Raw genomic sequence first — 18,814 nt, forward strand, 5'->3', positions numbered from 1 at the left:
TTTGGATAATGGAGTGGAGAGTATGCATATAAAATTTGCAGATGATGCCAACCTGGGAGGGGTTATTAACACCTTGGAGAAGAGGATTGGAATTCAAAACAACCTTGACAAATCTGAGAATTGGTCTGATATCAACAACTTGTAATTAAATAAACACGTGTAAAGTACTGCACTTCGGAAGGTAAAATCAAATGCACAAATACAAAACAGGGAATAATTGGCTAAGCAGTAGTACTGCTGAAAAGGATCTGTGATTATAGTGAATCATATTGAATATAAGCCAACAATGTGATGCAGTTGTGAAAAAAGCTGATATCTCTCTGGGGTGTGTTAATAGGAGTTGACATATGTAAGATGCGGAAGGTAATTGTCCTGCTCTATCAGCACTGTTGAGGCCTCAGCTGGAGTACTGTGTCCCAGTTTTGAGTGCCACATTGTAAGAAAAAATTGGAGAGAGTCCAGTGGAGAGCAACTAAACTGATAAAAGGTTTCAAAAACCTGGGCATATTTAGTGTTGAGAAAAGACAGGGGAAACCTGGTAAGTCTTCAGATATGTTAATGGCTGTTACAAAGAGGACTATGTCCAATGCAGGTAGGACAAGAAGTAATCTCTTTAATTTGCAGCTAGTAAGATATAGGTTAGGTATTAGGGAAAACTGTCCAACAATAAGGATAGCTAAACACTGAATAGACTTCCAAGGGTGGTTTCGGAATCCCCATCATTGGAGATGTTTAAGAACAGGTTAGCCAAACACCTGTTAGGGATTGTCTAGGTATACTTGGTCCTCCCTCAGTGCAATGGCTGGACTAGATGACTTCTCAAGGTCTCTTCCAGCCCTACATTTCTATGATTGTATATATTTGTACATTCTCGTATATTAAATAGCATCCATTATTAGCGACTGATATGCTTGAACCTATTGAGGGTTATGTTTGATTGGTTAATACTGTTAATTCTACCATTGTAACCACTGTGCTTTGTTTGCAGGTTGTATATAAAAATAATGATGTCAGACTGGAGTTATCTCGACTTGCCAAGCAAGGAGACCCTAAAATGAAGATTCATGGAGTTGTAGCATTTAAATGTGAGAATGTTGCAACCTTGGATCCAATCACATTTGAAACACCAGAGTCTTTCATCTCTTTGCCAAAGTGGAATGCCAAGAAAACAGGGTCAATATCATTTGACTTTCGCACAACTGAGCCAAATGGACTGATTCTTTTCAGTCATGGAAAACCAAGGCATCAGAAAGATGCCAAACACCCACAAATGGTAAAGGTTGACTTTTTTGCCATTGAGATGCTTGATGGTTACCTTTACCTGCTGTTAGACATGGGATCGGGTACTATTAAAATAAAAGCCTTGCAAAAGAAGGTGAATGATGGAGAGTGGTACCATGTGGACTTTCAGCGGGATGGACGGTCAGGTAAATTTCTTTGAATAGCTTCTTCTTCTTTTCTTTTTTCTGTTTAAAAACATCAGGAAGATTTGAGAGTTGTAATTATATGGTGTTTTTTACTGTTGAAGTTACACATCATCAGCTAAATAAGGGAGGTATAATGAATTATTATTGTCAGGTATTAAAACTCAAAACACAAATGATTTCCAGAGAACAGTATGTTATGTGAACATTTACTGGGTAATCAAGTACTAAATCTTGCAAGTCAATGTATCATGTACTTCCAAAAAACAGTAAAAACAACAAAAATAAACCACCAAACAGAGCGCCCTGTACTCCTGATAATGACTTACATCATCATATTTGTAAAAGGAGCTGAAGTGGCAAATTGCAAGTTTAAAAAAAACAACAGCAACAAAAACCACAACACACTAGAAAATTGTAAGTAATCTCCTGCATAGTAAAAGTGAATACTGTGCCCAGAGAAACAACCAAACCCTTCTAATGAAGTCAGTGAACTTCTGCATAATTAATATGAATGCTAATGAATCATGATCAAAACATGGCATTATATGTGGAGCTAAGAAAATAATTGATTTGTTTTCTGTTTGGTGGCTGAACAGAAAATATGAAAACAAAATTGGTTTGTTTTGAAATGAAAATGAATTTTTTAATTTTTTCTTGCAGAAATGAAAAACCAGAAAAAAATTGTTTAGGTCAAACAAAATGTTTGACTGTGAATTTGAAACTGTTTTGACATTTTCTAAACAAACCATTGCAACTTTTCTTAAATATTGTTTTTTGGGGGACTTTTTCAGCTGAAACTATTCAACAAATGCAACCTGAATTCGTGAATAGATTTGTTGTCCTGAAAAATGCATTTTTCAGCAAACTTACTACTTGCTGAAAAAATTCCACCCAGTTCTAATTGTATACTAGCAAAAGTGGAAATATTTGACTAGTGGCCATTGAAACCAACATGAGTAATTAGGTTTAATAATTACTCTTACTGTTAGTAATAAAAACATCAGCTGCCCCTAACTCTGCAGTAAAATGTCAAGTCACACAGGACATGTCTATGTTGCAACTAACACTTGTTGCTGGCCCATGTCAGCTGACTCAGGCTGGACTGCAGAGCTATAAAACTGCAGTGTAGACATCCAGGCTGTGAGATCCCACCCAAATCAACTGATATGGGCCAGCCATGGATGTTTAACTGCAGTGTAGACACATCCATGCCTTAATGTGTTAGCTAGTGAAACCTTTTTACATTCCAGTTGCATTTGGTTTAATACAAGTTGACTTCAGGAATTGATTCAGAGGACTGTTTAAGGACTTCTATAGTTCCTCTTATAACTCCTATGTAAAGGTTCATGCCAAGATTCTTCTAAGAATAAAACAGAATCTAGAAGGTTTTAAAAAAAATTCCTAAGAAATAACGTACATCACAGCAGTAAATAATAAGGCTATAATTCATTCAGCCAGGGAATTCTTGTGATGTATTCCACAAGAGCATTCTTAAATGATCTGTGGTTTATCTACATAACTAAAACAGATAAATGGCACTACATTGTTAATTTATGTACACTTCAAAGGTGTATTATTTAACCTCCATAGTTGAAAACCTACTGTATACCTCTTCTATTTCTCCCTCTGTATCTTGGGTTCCTTTGTTTTTTAACTTCCAGGTTTCTGGTTTATCTTTCTTCCTGGCATTATTATTTACTGTACATTCCAAAAGCTATATGATTTTAGCATAGATTATTCATTTGCTTGTTATGAAACTATACTTTGGGCTGGTCTTGGAGATGTACTGACAGCTCCCAAATTCAGTGGTAATTAAGACACTTATCTTGCAGGAGACTCTCAACAGTGTATAGGATGAGACCTCTGCTGAAAAAGTAATGATATACTTTAGGGCCAGGTTTTCCAAACAAAGCCTGCCTTTTAGTGTTCCCAATTTTCCAATACAATTTACTTAATTCAGATGGCTGAAAAACTAATTACACCTGTAAATCAGATATTAGATAGTCCAGTGACCTAAACTGGAGCTACATAATTGCAGGTGTAAAAAGGGAAGGACCCAAAATTTAATTTAACTTAACCTACCCTGGGGTTCCAGATATAATTATGAAAAATAACTATATGGTTCCTGAGTTCTAGTGGGTTGCAACATGAACTATAGAAAGGTTGATTTTCTGGATGTCTCATCTCACTTAGTTATTTACTCCTCATGAGGTAACAAATCTGCCCAAAACCCTCAACTATGATTGAACATCCAGTGGTAATCATATTATTTACAATGTGATCTTCATTTTGTATCTTCTCTTCTTAGATACTTCTTCAGGGATTGACCTAGATACAATCTGTCCCTGGGACAATTCTGAGAAGTGGAGGTTATTGCTACAATCAGAGTCAGTTCTATTCAGAAAATGAATGCAGTGTAGTTGGTTACATTTGAAGATATGCCCCTAAATGTTCATAATTGTACAAGACTTTGGCCCACAATTTTTTTTAAGGAACTGTGAGGCTAAACTCAGGGTAAATCTCTGGAAAATGTTGGTGAGTTTTAAGTATCTAGGTTACTTTCAGGGATGATATATACCAAAGAGTTTGAAGACCAATGTGTACACCACCATTTGTTTGCAAACATTTAGCCATGAATAATTTTACTGTAGTGTTTATTGTTAGCACTTGAATATTATGTACTACTTTTAAGCAAAACTTCTAAAGTTAATTTAGATGGAGGCATGAATACTTTAAATGTCTTTTATAGGTTGCTTTTCTCTTTGAAGAATAACACTGATTTGCCCTAAGTCATGCACTGATAGATAGGGATGGATAAACAGAAATGGGTAAAATTAGCAGGGTGGATTTGATTTATATCAAATTGATTTAAATCATGATTTAAATCACTAGTCAGGAAGACTCAATTTAATCATGCATTTCTATATAAAAGTCCATTCTTGTTGGTTGTTATAACCTTAATACATATTCTTCACAACTCATAGATAGATGTAGGATTCATTATTAGAAGGTACACACTATACATTTTAATGTGATTTTCAGATTAGTTTTACAGCTATATCTTAAAATGAATGATTGTTTGATTATTTCATTTACCAAAGGTAATTGAAGCAGATATTTATGAAGTCATTAGGAGGTGAACTATCTCCAGTTCAACAGGTTAATCATTAATATTTGGAGGATTTTCTCGCCATGCTGTATTAGGAGGAGAATATCACCATACATTTAAATTGTTTTATTTAACTAAAACAACAATCTTATGTATTCTGGATTTTTTCTTCAACAGCAAACATATAATATTTTAACAAAACAAGCATATGAATTTTTGAATTTAGTTAAATATTCATTTTTTTAAAAAATCAGGTTTGTTTTAGTTTTTTTTTTTTAACTAAAATGGTTAAATGCAATATTTAAAAAAAATATTAAATCGACTATGTCAGCCAGGTCAACTTGAGAAACTTAAAATATTGGCTTCTGCAGCTAACTCAGTCGTCTTCACCTTCATGTTCCTGTTTGTTCATAATCTGGAAAAGAAAAACAAGCTTTCCTGCTTTTTCAGGTCCCAAATGATTTCATAATTTGGAATGAATTAGTCCAAAGGAAGAAAATATTCTTTCTACACTGGTACAAGAAGCTACTGCTGTTAAAAGTGAGATTATCACTTCAACAGTCTCTGAATCCAAGTGATTAAATGACTTCCACCAGTTCACTGGTGTGACTTTCTTTAAAACATCACCAGCAAACATATATTTCTTGAATGGTGCCCCTTAGCTCTGAAGTTTATTATTGTTGGCATTACGGAGGGATGATTGCTGGATGTCCATGTCATAGCCAACTCCTCTTCTTCAGCAGTTAAGTTTTGACCCTGGTTCTGAGTATTGAGAATATTTCCAAGAAAATGAGCTGGAGATAGTGCTTGTCCCATTCATTTTTTTAATGCTTGTAATTTAACTCTGTCATTGCATATATATCTTTTTAAGATCTCACTCAGTTCCATCCAAATTTCAACAGCATCAGCAATAAAACAGCTATTTCCCTGCATTTTGTTCAAGGCTACAGAAATAGGCTTCAGGGTACTCAGCATGTGTTCAACATCTCTCTTAAGCCCAATGTTGAGAACTTTGGCTGTGACAGTGCCATCTATTTTTTCATGATTTTGTTCACAAACTGTCATCAGATTAGGTCAGTTCTTGATATAGTGCTCAAAACAGTCCACGACTGAGTTCCATCACATGTCTTGTGGGAGAGTTAGCTTGGTTCCTCCCACTTTTTTTCAGAACAGCTGCTGCAAAATGGCTGTTACTGAAGGATTTTGCAATTTCAACAACATTAGCCTTTATTTCTGGAACACTGAAGTCTTTGGCTAGGAGGTGCATCAAATGAGCACTGCAACTTTCTTCACTCTCTTCTAAATAATTTCTTCTCATCTTGGATATATTTGGAGCATTGTCTGTGACCAAGCTGCATACTAGACATTTTAATTTTTTTTCACAGTTTGTTATAGCTTTTACTGCTACTTCTTGTAAGTATTCTGCTATGTGTGCATTTCCTGATGTATCAATTGTTTCTGTAAGGAAGACATTCCCTTCTTCTGTTGTCATACAAGCACATACAAGAGGATCATTGTGGACATTGCGCTACCCATCAAGACTCATGTTAACAATTTTACCCTCTAGACCTTTTGCACACTGCCCAATTTCTCTTTCGTACACTTTATCCAGCAATTTACTTGCGACATCTCTGTTGGGTGGACTGTATCATGGTCGTAATGACTGAACCATGTTAATGAAGTGTGGGTTCTCAATCATACAGAAAGGAGAGTTTGTTGCATAAACAAACTAGGCAATTTTTTCATCAATTACCTCTTTTTGCAATTTGCTGGTAAACAAAATAAGTCAATGCAGTTATTTAATTATCATTACCATACTTCTCATTTAGTATTACTCATTGCATTCACTGACACTCAGTACTACTTTAAAGGTGAAATTGTAAAAGGAAGATCTGCCCATTTCAGATATTTATTTTTTATCACAACTGAATCTAAAATGATAGTACCATAGAGTAACAACTATATTTCTTGCTCAAACATGAGAATTCAAGAATAGTCCGGAAGGAAGACAGGCAGTCCTTAAGAAAGAAGTATGAAATAAAAAAAGTTGACCAACCTGAAGATCCTGCATGTTCAGACATGTTCCTTTCATCATCTTTAACGCAGCTTCCCCCTGAGAAGGAATACTTCTCATGATGTTGTTTCATTTGGGCAACCAGGACTTGCATTTCTTTGTTGCACTGTTTGCATTTTGCACACATGCCTGTCTTACTCACAGGTAGAGGAACTTCTTTAAAATATTCCCAAACTGGGTCTCTTTTACGGCCCGCTGCCATTATAGGTTTTCCCTTCTAGTGAGATAATGGTATGGTAGATCTCACATCAATGAAGGTGACACTCAGAAAGACCTCAAGACTTCTGGAATATGCTGCGCAAACAGTTTAACTTTTGTTTCTACTGCCTGCCCCTCCCTTCTCACATTTATCTACAGACTTCTTCTCCTTGTCCAGATCTATTTCACCCCAACAATCTTCTATTCCTTGAACTTTTTGAAACTTTGCACTTTTAGAGAGAGGTAAGGGCAGGGCCGGCTCTAGGATTTTTGCCGCCCTAGGCAAAAACAATTTTGGCCGCCCCCCGCCCCGTTTTTTAATTACCCGCCCCAACTCCGCCCCTTCCCCAAAACCCCAGCCCTGCCTCCTCCCCCAGGCTCTCAAGCCTGGGGGGGGGGAGCAGCGGCGCGCGAAACAGCTGTTTTGCGCACCGCGGCCACTTGGGATCTCCCCCTCCCTCCCAGGTTTGAGAGCCTGGGAGGGAGGGGGAGACTCCGAGTGGCCGCGGCGCGGGCGCCGCTTCTCCCCCTCCCTCCCAGGCTCTCAAGTCTGGGAAGGAGGGGGAGCAGCGGCGCGTGAAACGGCCGCTCGGGATCTCCCCCTCCCTCCCAGGTTTGAGAGCCTGGGAGGGAGGGAGGGGGAGACTCCGAGTGGCCGCGGCTTTTTCGCGCGCCGCGGCCGCTCGGGATCTCCCCCTTCCTCCCAGGCAGCAGCAGCGGAGGTGAGCTAGGGCGGCTGCGGCACATTTTTAGGGGCGGCATTCTGGCGCCGGCCATGCCGCCCCTAAAAATGTGCCGCCCCAAGCACCAGCTTGTTTTGCTGGTGCCTAGAGCCGGCCCTGGGTAAGGGATTGACTCTGTGTACACAAATTTGCAGAGAGACAATAGAGTTGGGGTCTGTGATTTCTCACCTCTATATATTATTTATTTATTTATTTGTTTATTTAAAAAACATTTTTGCTGTTAACAAGCTGGAGACACAAATCTACAGTTTGAGAACTGCAAAACTAAGCATTTCCGATAGTATCTTCTAGACTGAGCACTGAGTCCCATTGGGTAGATAGAAAGATTAATTTAAATAATCTATACAGAAGTCCCTGGAATCCATAAGATTGGGTCCCTAATCCATGAACTATTGCAACTAATTTACAAAACTTTTCTTAAACATTACATGAATATATTGTCTCATACTATAGAATTAGAATTTATAATCCCTATTCCATGATAAGATATCTTTGAGCTATAATGTATCTTAATTAAAACTCTTTTGATAGGTTTTTTTCCTCAAAAAGCATTTTATCAAAAAAATCCTATTTGAATAAAAAAAATCTATTTTTTTTATTTAAAAAAAAAATTGTTGATTTTATCCACCCTGAAAATTAGTACTATACTGAACTTTCATCTAAAACCTGAACCCAACACAAATGGGTTTGAATATGTTTGGCTAATATTTACAGTGGGAAAAGTACTGAAATTCTCACTCCGTTTTTGCATAGGCAATTCTGTCATCTAATCTAATGGGAGTATTGCCTAAATAATGGCTGAATAAGGACCACAGAATTTGCATCAGAAAAAAACATTTGATTAACATAAAAATAAGTTGTGTGTTCCTCTTTTTCTTCTGACTGGAAAAGAAAGTACCAAAATATTCTGAGCTAGATTCTGCCTCCTATCCTGTTTGGTCGTGTCTTACACAACTCCTCACTATTACACACTCAGTGTGAGTAATCATGGCAGAATCTATGAGAGGGGCATCTTCTGCAATAAAGCTATTCCAGCCAAAACCAGGAATACTGGAAATCTCCTGAGAGACTGATCTTTTGAGATCTCCAACTTATTAGCTACTTATCTGAGCCGATCACTGCTAACATGACATCTTTTAAATTTGTGCTCCATCTTCATGAATAAGTAGCTCAAGTACCATATTTGCTGCTAAATAATGTTCCATGTTTTGCAATCTTTTATTCTTACATTTCTCTAGCTTTCAAATCCAAAACAGAGTGGTGCCCACTGATAATAGAAAGCTGTGATGCTTCTCAAGGAGCGTGGCTAATTTCCTTGACTTCAGTATTAGCAGGATCAGCAAGTGCTTTGATTTATTTTCTGGTCTTTGCTCTCTTCCTGATTTTCAGCCACAGGAAACATCCACTCTAAGCTGCAGCAACAACAACTATCGCCTTTCTGTCATCTAGCTAGCCTTGTTTGGCCACAGCTGTTACCAGACTACCAGATAATATTCAATATTGCACTCTGAGAGTGCGATATAATATAACCAGAATAGCCTAGCCTTTTCTTAGATTTTCACTATCTGCCAATAAACAGCTATGAGAGTTTCACATTGTAACTTAATAGACTACATAAGGTAAGTATAGAGATCAAGGTAGCTGCACCAGCTGCAGTTACAATCTCAGTATTTTACTGATCACAATTGATGAGACCATGTCTGTGCATGGATGTCTTAGTTTCTTGTAAACAGACTTATAAAAACTAAATTGCTGAGAAAATGAATATGATTGAAGAGGCTCATTAACAGATACCTAAGGGAAATGTTTGGCTGTTCAGCTGTTACAGTACTGCCAACTTTGCAATAAAAGAAGTAGGAACATACCATGAAACAGCTGCAAAAGTCTTTGCCCACAGTGGTTTTTGTGACATATTAGGGCTAGGTTAATAACTGATTTGTGAGGCCTGAGTATTGTTTAAATTTTTGTTAAGCTGTTTGGCATACTCAAGGATAACCTCACAAGCATTTTTTTAGCAAACTGCTATTCTTTAGAAATCATCATTACACATTAAAATCAGATAGAGAATGTATCATTCTTGTCAGCCTTCAGTGGTGTACAGCGCTGTAAAACAGATTGTATCAGCAGTTATGCATGGGTAAGCCAGCATTTAAGGGCTAAAAAGTCACTGATATTTTGAATTAAAGTCATAGTTCGAGTTTAAGCCTAGAAATTATCATGTGTATGTTTGTGTGTGTGTGTGAGAGTGAGAGAGAGAGAGAGAGAGCGCACGCACATGGATCTCACCAGAGCATATAATTAGAGGTTTACTGTAATCAGTCTTTCACTGCAAGCAGCACTTCCTAGATAGACATTACAAGCCCTGTTGTTTGGTGCTTATATATAAAAATATGTATAATATAATAGACCATTCATGAATCATCACACTTATTCCTGATTAAATAAGTATTTGAAATTCCTTATTTGAAGTGTTGGATTGTCCTGGTGCTCCAAAGATAAACAATCCTAATTAGTCTTCCATTCATTCAAGTAGTGTTCTGGGTTGGTACTGTACATGTGATTGTTTATCCATAAAGTAGTAAAAAAAAAGCCAAATTCTGCCCTCAGATAATCCATACAGTACCTGACTGGGTGTCCCATTGTTAGAGATCCAACAGGTCATAGCAAGAGCCTAAAAGATGGACTTGCTTCCAGGTGATATTGGGGAAAAGAAATACTTCTTTATTAAGATTCTGAAGTTAAATTCATTGATCAAGGATCAGTGCTCTGAGTCAGATCAATCCCTGAAGCTCACTTAGTGCAGTCCTTAACTAGGCCTTCCCTTTCCTCTCTAAGACCCAAAAGTCAATCAAAAAGTTTTTAAGCAGTTTTCCCTCTAGATTTTCCTTGCCTCAGGGAGATATGGAGAATCTTTTCTACTCACCAGGTGGTCAAGCAGTCTGTGAAAGAAGCCACCTTTTCCCTTGGGTGCTCACTGTCTCATCTTTGGCTGTATTAATATTTATTTGTTTTATATCACTCTAGCAGTGAGGTGCCCTGCTCATGGACCCAGAGCTCATTGTGCTAGGCACTGTACAAACATAGAACAAAACTCTAATCTAATGCTGTAGTTTCTCAGCTCTGCACATCCATTTTCCTCTAAGACATCCCTTCCACCTTCCCACTAAAACAGTTTTTCTTCTGCCATTCTGGCAAAAGCATCTGCCTACATCTGTAGGTTGAAATTATAAAGCTATGCTGCAACATATTGGCAATGTAGCTGAAGAATTCCTCTCTCAAGCTCTGCAAAATAAGGAGAGCTCCAAAGGCATGGTATAAAAATGGAGTAAACCCAAGATCACATAGATAACTGTTTCTCCCATGACGGATTTGTACTTCTTTTTTTAGAATCATTGAATGTTATAATTTCCATAAGATCTCAAAGAGCTGCCACCGATCATCTAAATTTTGTGCAGTGTCATAAGTTTTGATGAAAAATTGGTCCGTCTGTCAGTCAAGATATCATAAGAACATAAAAACGGCCATATTGGGTCAGACCAAAGATCCATCTAGCCCAGTATCTTGTCTTCTGACAGTGACCAATGCCAGGTGCCCCAGAGACCAGCTTGGCTTAACAGTGAAATCTTCAGTGAGCTTAAACTCAACAAGGAAGCTTGCAAGAAGTGGAAATTTGGACAGATGACTAGGGAGGAGTAGAAAAATATTGCTCGACCATGCAGGGGTGTAATCAGGAAGGCCAAGGCACAATTGGAGTTGCAGCTAGCAAGCCATATGAAGGGTAACAAGAAGGGTTTCTACAGGTATGTTAGCAACAAGAAGAAGGTCAGGGAAAGTGTGGGACCCTTACTGAATGAGGGAGGCAACCCTAGTGACAGATGATATGGAAAAAGCTGAAATGCTTTTTTTGCCTCAGTCTTCACAGACAAGGTCAGCTCACAGACTGCTGCAATGGGCAGCACAGTATGGGGAGGAGGTGAGCAACCCTCAGTGGTGAAAGAACAGGTTAAGCACTATTTAGAAAAACTGGACATGCACAAGTCCATGGGTCCAGATCTAATGCATCTAAGGGTGCTGAGGGAGTTGACTGATGTAATTGCAGAGCCATTGGCCATTATCTTTGAAAATTCGTGGCTATCAGTGGAGGTTCCAGATGATTAGGAAAAGGCAAATATAGTGCTCATATTTTAAGGGAAGAAAGAGAACCCAAGGAACTACAGCCTCACGTCATATCCTGGCAAAATTATGGAGCAGGTCCTCAAGGAATCCATTTTGAAGCACTTGGAGGAGAGGAAGATGATCAGGAACAGTCAACATGGATTCACCAAGGACAAGTCATGCCTGACCAACCTGATTGCCTTCTATGATAAGATAACTGGCTCTGTGGATATGGGGAAAGCGGTGAATGCGATATTTCTTGACTTTAGCAAAGCTTTTGATACGGTCTCCCACAGTATTCTTGCCAGCAAGTTAAAGAAGTATGGACTGGATGAATGGACTATAAGGTGGATAGAAAGCTGGCTAGATTGTCGGCCTCAACGGGTAGTGATCAATGGCTCGATGTCTAGTTGGCAGCCAATATCAAGTGGAGTGCCCCAGGGGTCGGTCCTGGGGCCAGTTTTGTTCAACATCTTTATTAATGATCTGGATGCTGGGATTAATTGCGCCCTCAGTAAGTTCGCAGGTGGGGAGGAAGGGAGATACATTGGAGGGTAGGGATAGGGTCCAGAGTGACCTAGACAAATTGGAGGATTGGGACAAAAGAAATCTAATGAGGTTCAACAAGGACAAGTGCAGAGTCCTGCACTTAGAAAGGAAGAATCCCACGCACCGCTACGGGCTGGGGACTGACTGGCTAAGCAGCAGTTCTGCAGAAAAGGACCTGGGGAATTACAGTGGACAAGAAGCTGGATATGAGTCAGCAGTGTGCCCTTGTTGCCAAGAAGACCAACGGCATACTGGGCTGTATTAATAGGAGCATTGCCAGCAGATCGAGGGAAGTGATTATTTCCCTGTATTCAGCGCTGGTGAGGCCACACCTGGAGTATTGTGTCCAGTTTTGGACCCACCACTACAGAAGGGATGTGGACAAATTGGAGAGAATCCAGCAGAGGGCAACAAAAAGTATTAGGGCGCCGGGGCACATGACTTATGATGAGAGGCTGAGGGAACTGGGGTTATTTAGTCTGCAGAAGAGAATAGTGAGGGGAGATTTGATAGCTGCTTTCAACTACCTGAAGGAGGGTTCCAGAGAGGATGGAGCTCAGCTGTTCTCTGTAGTGGCAGATGATGGAACAAGAAGCAATGGTCTCAAGTTGCAGTGGGCGAGGTCTAGGTTGGATATTAGGAAACACTATTTCATTAGGAGGGTGGTGAAGCACTGGAATGGATTACTTAGGGAGGTGGTGGAATCTCTATCCTTAGAGTTTTTTTAGGCCCGGCTTGATGAAGCCCTGGCTGGGATGATTTAGTTGGTGTTGGTCCTGCTTTGAGCAGGGGATTGGACTAGATAACCTCCTGAGGTCTCTTCCAACCCTAATATTCTATGACTCTATGAAGCTCTGTGCCTGCTGGGCAGTTTCCCCCCACGTGGTCTGCATAAGGGGAGGGCAGGAAAGTAGCTCCTGATAACTCATCACACTGCCTATATGGAGAAACTGACCGGCAGGCACAGAGCCTGGCTTTGCTGCTCACCATCCCCCCCCCAGTTCTCTTGGAGGGCACAAAGCAACGTTGCATGGGCGCACAAGCGGTGATTCAAAGCACTCCATGCCTGCCGGTCAGTTTCTCCACATGGACTGTGAAATGGAGGGCAGGAGAGGAGCGACCTTTACAGCAGAGCTCCAGTTTGGTACCATTTTCCATAAGAACAAGGTGGCTCAGCCACTTCCCAACCCAGGTGAGTGCTCAGCTGCTAGTCCTGGCTGTAGGGGCGGGGCTAGGGTGACCAGATGTCCTGATTTTATAGGGACAGTCCCGATATTTGCAGCTTTGTCTTATATAGGTGCCAATTACCCTCCACTCCCTGTCCCGATTTTTCACCCTTGCTCTCTGGTCACCCTAGGTGGGGCGGAAGGACTATGGGACTCCCCCTGCAGGGAGCCACCGGGGTCGAGTCAGACCCACCCCCAGGAACCTTTCCTGGCTCCAGGAAGCTCCACACACACACCCGCTCCACTTCCTGTCCCCATCACTCCTCAGCTGCAAGGGGGAGAGGTCACTGTATGGGGAGCTGCACCTGCAACTGCCCAACTCTAGTGCATCCAGACCTCCCTCCCAAGTGCCACTCACCTGAATCTTCACCCTGCTGAGCCTCACCCCCTGCCTCCAGAGATCCCACAAACCCAGACCCTCCTACCAAGCCCCCCACATCTGATTCCCTACACCACCAAGCGTCACTCCCTGCATCCAGAGGCCTGCCCCGCTAAGACCCCCCTGCTGCATCTGGATCCCCTGTGGACCCTCACCTCCCACCTCTTCCCCTTGGCCCCCCAAATACAGAAGTCAAACTCATAATATGACAGCACCCATATGCGAAAGCCAGCAACAAAATTAGACCAAAGTATTACATCCCACAGGAGACTAGACTATTATGTGCCACAGGCAGAGAATACGAGGAACTGAGGTGCACCAGTGCCTGAGGCTCCCACAGTGCCAGTGAAATGATGTTGGTGATGCCAAATAACAGCTCTAGAGACTGAACAGATCTGGTACAACATGAGTAGGAGCAGTGAAAGGTTCCACTAAGTTGTGCAACTAGTTTTTTTGAACCTTGACTGAGATCAAGTACCTAAGGGTGAAGAGGTATCATTCATTTTCCATGTACAATTAATCCCAGTCCTCTCTGCTAAGGATGCTTAAAAATGTGCCAGTTGTACTGGTTGTTTTTGTTACTTGGTACTGGTGTAAGACCACCAATTCATTTTATGTATATTAGGCTGCTAAAATGTCATTAGAAAGCTTTTATTCACTAATGATCTGGGTCTAATTCAACCTAGTGACCTAAAGGAGAAAAGCTCTGCAACCCATAACCAAACCTTTATCTTTTAATATTTAGTGGATATTATTCATAATGCAATAACTACCATATCTAATTTAATATGTATCACATTAGGTAAAAGGTGTGTGTTGGTTGACACAACTGATTACTAAAAGCTTTGGCAAAAAAATTCACACTAAAGTTAGTTCCTTAATAGAGGCTCATGCACTAAGCTCCAGAAGTCCCCGGTTCAATAGGTAGCCTGATATTCAGAGGTACTGACTTTCTGAGGTTTGATTTAATGGGAACTGTGGATGCTCAGAACCTCAGAAATAAGACTTGTGATAGAGGTGCTTAAATATAGATTTAGTAAAATAACTTTAGGTTCTCATGATTGAAAATTTTGAGGGATTTTTGGTGGAAGAAAGGGTCTCTTAGTTAAAGATTCAACATACCCTCCTCCTTCAGTTAGGGATTTAGGAACCTCCCATTCCAGTTTTCTGATTCTCCAAATAGACCTCAAGCAAAACACAGAAGAAAAGTATTCCTGATATTGCTAAAGGAAGTGGGGGATAAATATTTAAAACAAGCAAAATGTTCAGGCATTTTTATACACAATTATAAAGATGCAAATAAGGCACAATCTTTTTTGTCCCCTCATCCTTTTCGGTAACCATTAAAAGCAGAGAGGCTGTTTTTTAAATATACCAAGCTCAGCTTAAACCAGAAGTACTGGAAATCTCACAAAGGAGCTTTATCTTCTGACATTTCCAGCCCAAAATGATTTGAATAAGTGTCTAAACTTTTGAATGCTTATGCTAACTGAGACATTGAGGTTTGCCCATTACATTTTTTTAATCTGTGCGTCCCCTGGGACTCTGTATGATCGGAGTACAAAATACCACCATCATAAATAAAATAATGGGGGCGCAGACAGCAATGTATTTGGTCATGCCAAATTGTGGGCTTTCAAAAATGGTTGTTTTTCATAGAGTTAGTGGCCAGAAGGGACCACAGTGATCATGTAATCTGACCTCATGCATAACACAGGCCATGGGATTCCAAACAAAGAAAAAAAGTTAGTTTGTTCTTTTGATGTCTATATTCTACTGTATAGTACTTTATTTTAATTTAAGATTCATATAATAAAATGTTTGTTTCAAACATCTCTGTCTGACTCACTTTTGCTCTCCGTTTATAATCATATTTTGATATAGGTGCATGCAAGATCTTGGAAATATCCTTTCCAAATGACATTCCTGGGGAAATGCTCCATAGTTGTCAATTCTCAATAATAATCCCTGAGGTGTTCCGGATTCTGTGCTGCATAGTGATAATAGGAATGATGTTTCACATGCATCTGTATGTAAAGAGGAATGTGATCCTGGGCTCTCCTGCTTTCCATAGTACCCTTTCAAACACACTGCTGAGGGTAAAACATAAAACACACACTGCTGTAACTTATATAGTATAATGTGGCTGGTAGAATCATAGAAGATTAGGGTTAGAAGGGACCTCAGGAGGTCATCTAGTCCAATCCCCTGCTAAAAGCAGGACCAACACCAACTAAATCATCCCAGCCAAGGCTTTGTCAAGCTGGGCCTTAAAAACCTCTAAGGATGGAGATTCCACCTCCTCCCTAGGTAACCCATTCCAGTGCTTCCCCACCCTCCTAGTGAAATAGTGTTTCCTAATATCCAGCCTAGACCTCCCCCACTGCAACTTGAGACCATTGCTCCTTGTTCCGCCATCTGCCTCCACTGAGAACAGCCGAGCTCCATTCTCTTTGGAACACCCCTTCAGGTAGTTGAAAGCAGCTATTAAATCCCCCCTCATTCTTCTCTTCTGCAGACTAAATAAACCCAGTTCCCTCAGCCTCAGTACTTCACTTTAATACAGTGATCTATAGGGGATTGTGATTTCACCGCCTGCTTGAATGTGAAGACACGATCATATTAAAATCCACACACACATTTTGTTTTAATAATCTTACTGCAACAGTTGGACTGTATCTGATTAGCACACATGTGCTATGGTTCTGTATGTTCAATTCTTTCAGTTGGAGTCCTCAGTCTTTACAATTATTTTCAGAGTAGAGGATCTTGACAATTGATCATCCTAGCCAACATTTTGAGCAACACATCTGAAGCTTTTTTGAGGCTTCTTGCACAAGTGGCAGAGCTAAAATTTCAGGCTTGTTTTTGTTTTTTAACTGAAAGCAAAAATAAATAAATATTTCTGATTTCATGATTTCTCTCGTGCTTCCCTCTTTCCCCTCTCTGTAACAAGCACACATTTAGATGCAAATGTCAGAGGCATTGATTTTTTCCCTCTGGGTGTACATCACTATCTCTTTAATGATTGGCTGCCTGGCAGCCGATGAGAGTACTTCCCCTCCCCTCCCAGACAAAGGGTCTGATCCGAAGTCCATTGAAACTAATCAGAGTCTTTTCAATGACCTGGATGGGCTTTGGATCCAACCCAAAGACTGCGCACATTATCTCCTCAGAGGCAGAATCCCTAGCACGGGATCGTGAGCCACTTAGAGGGCAGTGCAAAGAGTTGCTGTTGCACCAACAGGGTATTTCTGAAGATCACCCTGAAATACATTTGATTTTTTTGCACTGAATAATACATTTTATCTATCTGAAATCCCTTACGTGGATTTTGGTTTTCATACATTTAAGTTCATGCAGTATTTTGTGGAAATGTTTGTATACCACATATTTCCTGATAGTGTTTAAGGGATATTTTAATACAAAATACTGTGTCATTTTATTATTTTAAAATGTGTAAATACAACATTCATCTAGGGCTTTCGTGCATGAGATATTTGGCAATAAGCAAATACTGCATTTTGGGACTCAGGGAATAAAGAAATGCTGCCAGAATTCACTTTAATATCTTAAAAATCTTGCATGTTGTTGTTTCTTATCAGGTACCATTTCTGTGAACACATTACGTACACCTTACACTGCACCAGGAGAAAGCGAAATCCTAGACCTAGATGATGACTTGTATCTTGGGGGCTTGCCAGAAAATAAAGCAGGGCTGGTCTTTCCAACAGAGGTGTGGACAGCACTTCTCAATTACGGATATGTTGGCTGCATCAGAGACTTGTTTATTGATGGCCAAAGCAAGGATATTCGACAAATGGCTGAAATTCAAAGCACTGCTGGAGTGAAACCCTCATGTTCAAGAGAAACTGCAAAACCATGCCTGAGCAACCCCTGTAAAAACAATGGTGTATGCAGGGATGGGTGGAACAGATATATCTGTGATTGTTCTGGTACAGGCTACCTTGGCAGATCATGTGAGAGAGGTAGGTTTCAAAAGATTGTGCATGACTCTACAATGTAGAAATTAACAATGATTAAAAATGGCAAGTACTGTGTTAACCTTTTTAAAAAATAACCCTCATTGTCTGTTGCTCTTCTTCACACTGGTTTTATATTGGCAGAAAACTAAATTGAATCAAGTGGCCATGTGGCCATATGAAAGAGTTTGGGGGAGATTTTCAAAGGCACAAATGGCAGGTAGGTGCCTAATTCCCACTCATGATGAGTAAGAGTCAGGTGCCTATCTGCTATTTGTGACTTTGAAAATCCCCTCTTTTGTCATTTTACAAGCTGAGCTGTGAAGAGCTTTGTGACAACATGAGAAAGTACTTTCTCTTATTATTAATTTACTGAAATGTGACTCTATGAAACCTGAATTCACCACAATCTGACTCTGAATTGAGGACGGAGTCTCCCCGCACGTACACTGGTATAACCCCACTAACTACTGTACATTCTTGAATTCCATGAGTGAAATTCCGGCTTCATTGAAGTCCTTGGCAAAACTTCCACTGACTTCAGTGATTCCAGGATTTCACCTCTTGAATGTAAATGAGAAAATATCAGGCCCCTAGAATTTAGATTCACTCTTTGTAGTTTAAAAAAATTTCTAGTCCATAGGGGAATAAAATTACTGTTCATCATAAGTAGTAAAATAATTTATATTTAAAATTAATGAATATAACCTTTAGCTGTGAAGAGGAGTGTAAAATCAGATAGTAGCTATACAAGTTTAATTTTAAAAAATTGGGGAGGAAAAGAAATATGGGTATTACAAGTATAGGTTATTTCTGATATCATTTCTATTTTATTTTAATTAGTTTAATTAACACTTTAATAATCTGCAAACACAGTGGCATTTCAGTGATATTTAAAAGTAGCATATTTCAATAATAACACTAAGAAGAATTTGATGCTGTTTTGTTGAGTCATGTATATACAACTTATA

The 18,814-nt window shown here is 39.7% G+C and overlaps 1 protein-coding gene across 21 annotated transcripts in view; it reads left to right on the forward strand.

The window, feature by feature from the left end:
- Positions 1–18,814, forward strand: part of LOC113406698 (neurexin-1) — a 1,188,348-nt gene that overhangs the window by 511,386 nt on the left and 658,148 nt on the right. For all 21 annotated transcript variants that reach the window (XM_029911749.1, XM_026652587.1, XM_026652589.1 and 18 more), the window contains 2 exons: positions 989–1,427; positions 17,466–17,849. In XM_029911749.1, coding sequence (XP_029767609.1) covers positions 989–1,427; positions 17,466–17,849 — 823 coding nt within the window. The remainder of the gene's footprint in view (positions 1–988; positions 1,428–17,465; positions 17,850–18,814) is intronic.

The sequence above is a fragment of the Terrapene carolina genome, unplaced genomic scaffold (assembly GCF_002925995.2).
Source record: "Terrapene carolina triunguis isolate 2854851 unplaced genomic scaffold, T_m_triunguis-2.0 Scaffold122, whole genome shotgun sequence".
In the NCBI taxonomy this organism is placed as follows: domain Eukaryota; kingdom Metazoa; phylum Chordata; order Testudines; family Emydidae; genus Terrapene; species Terrapene triunguis.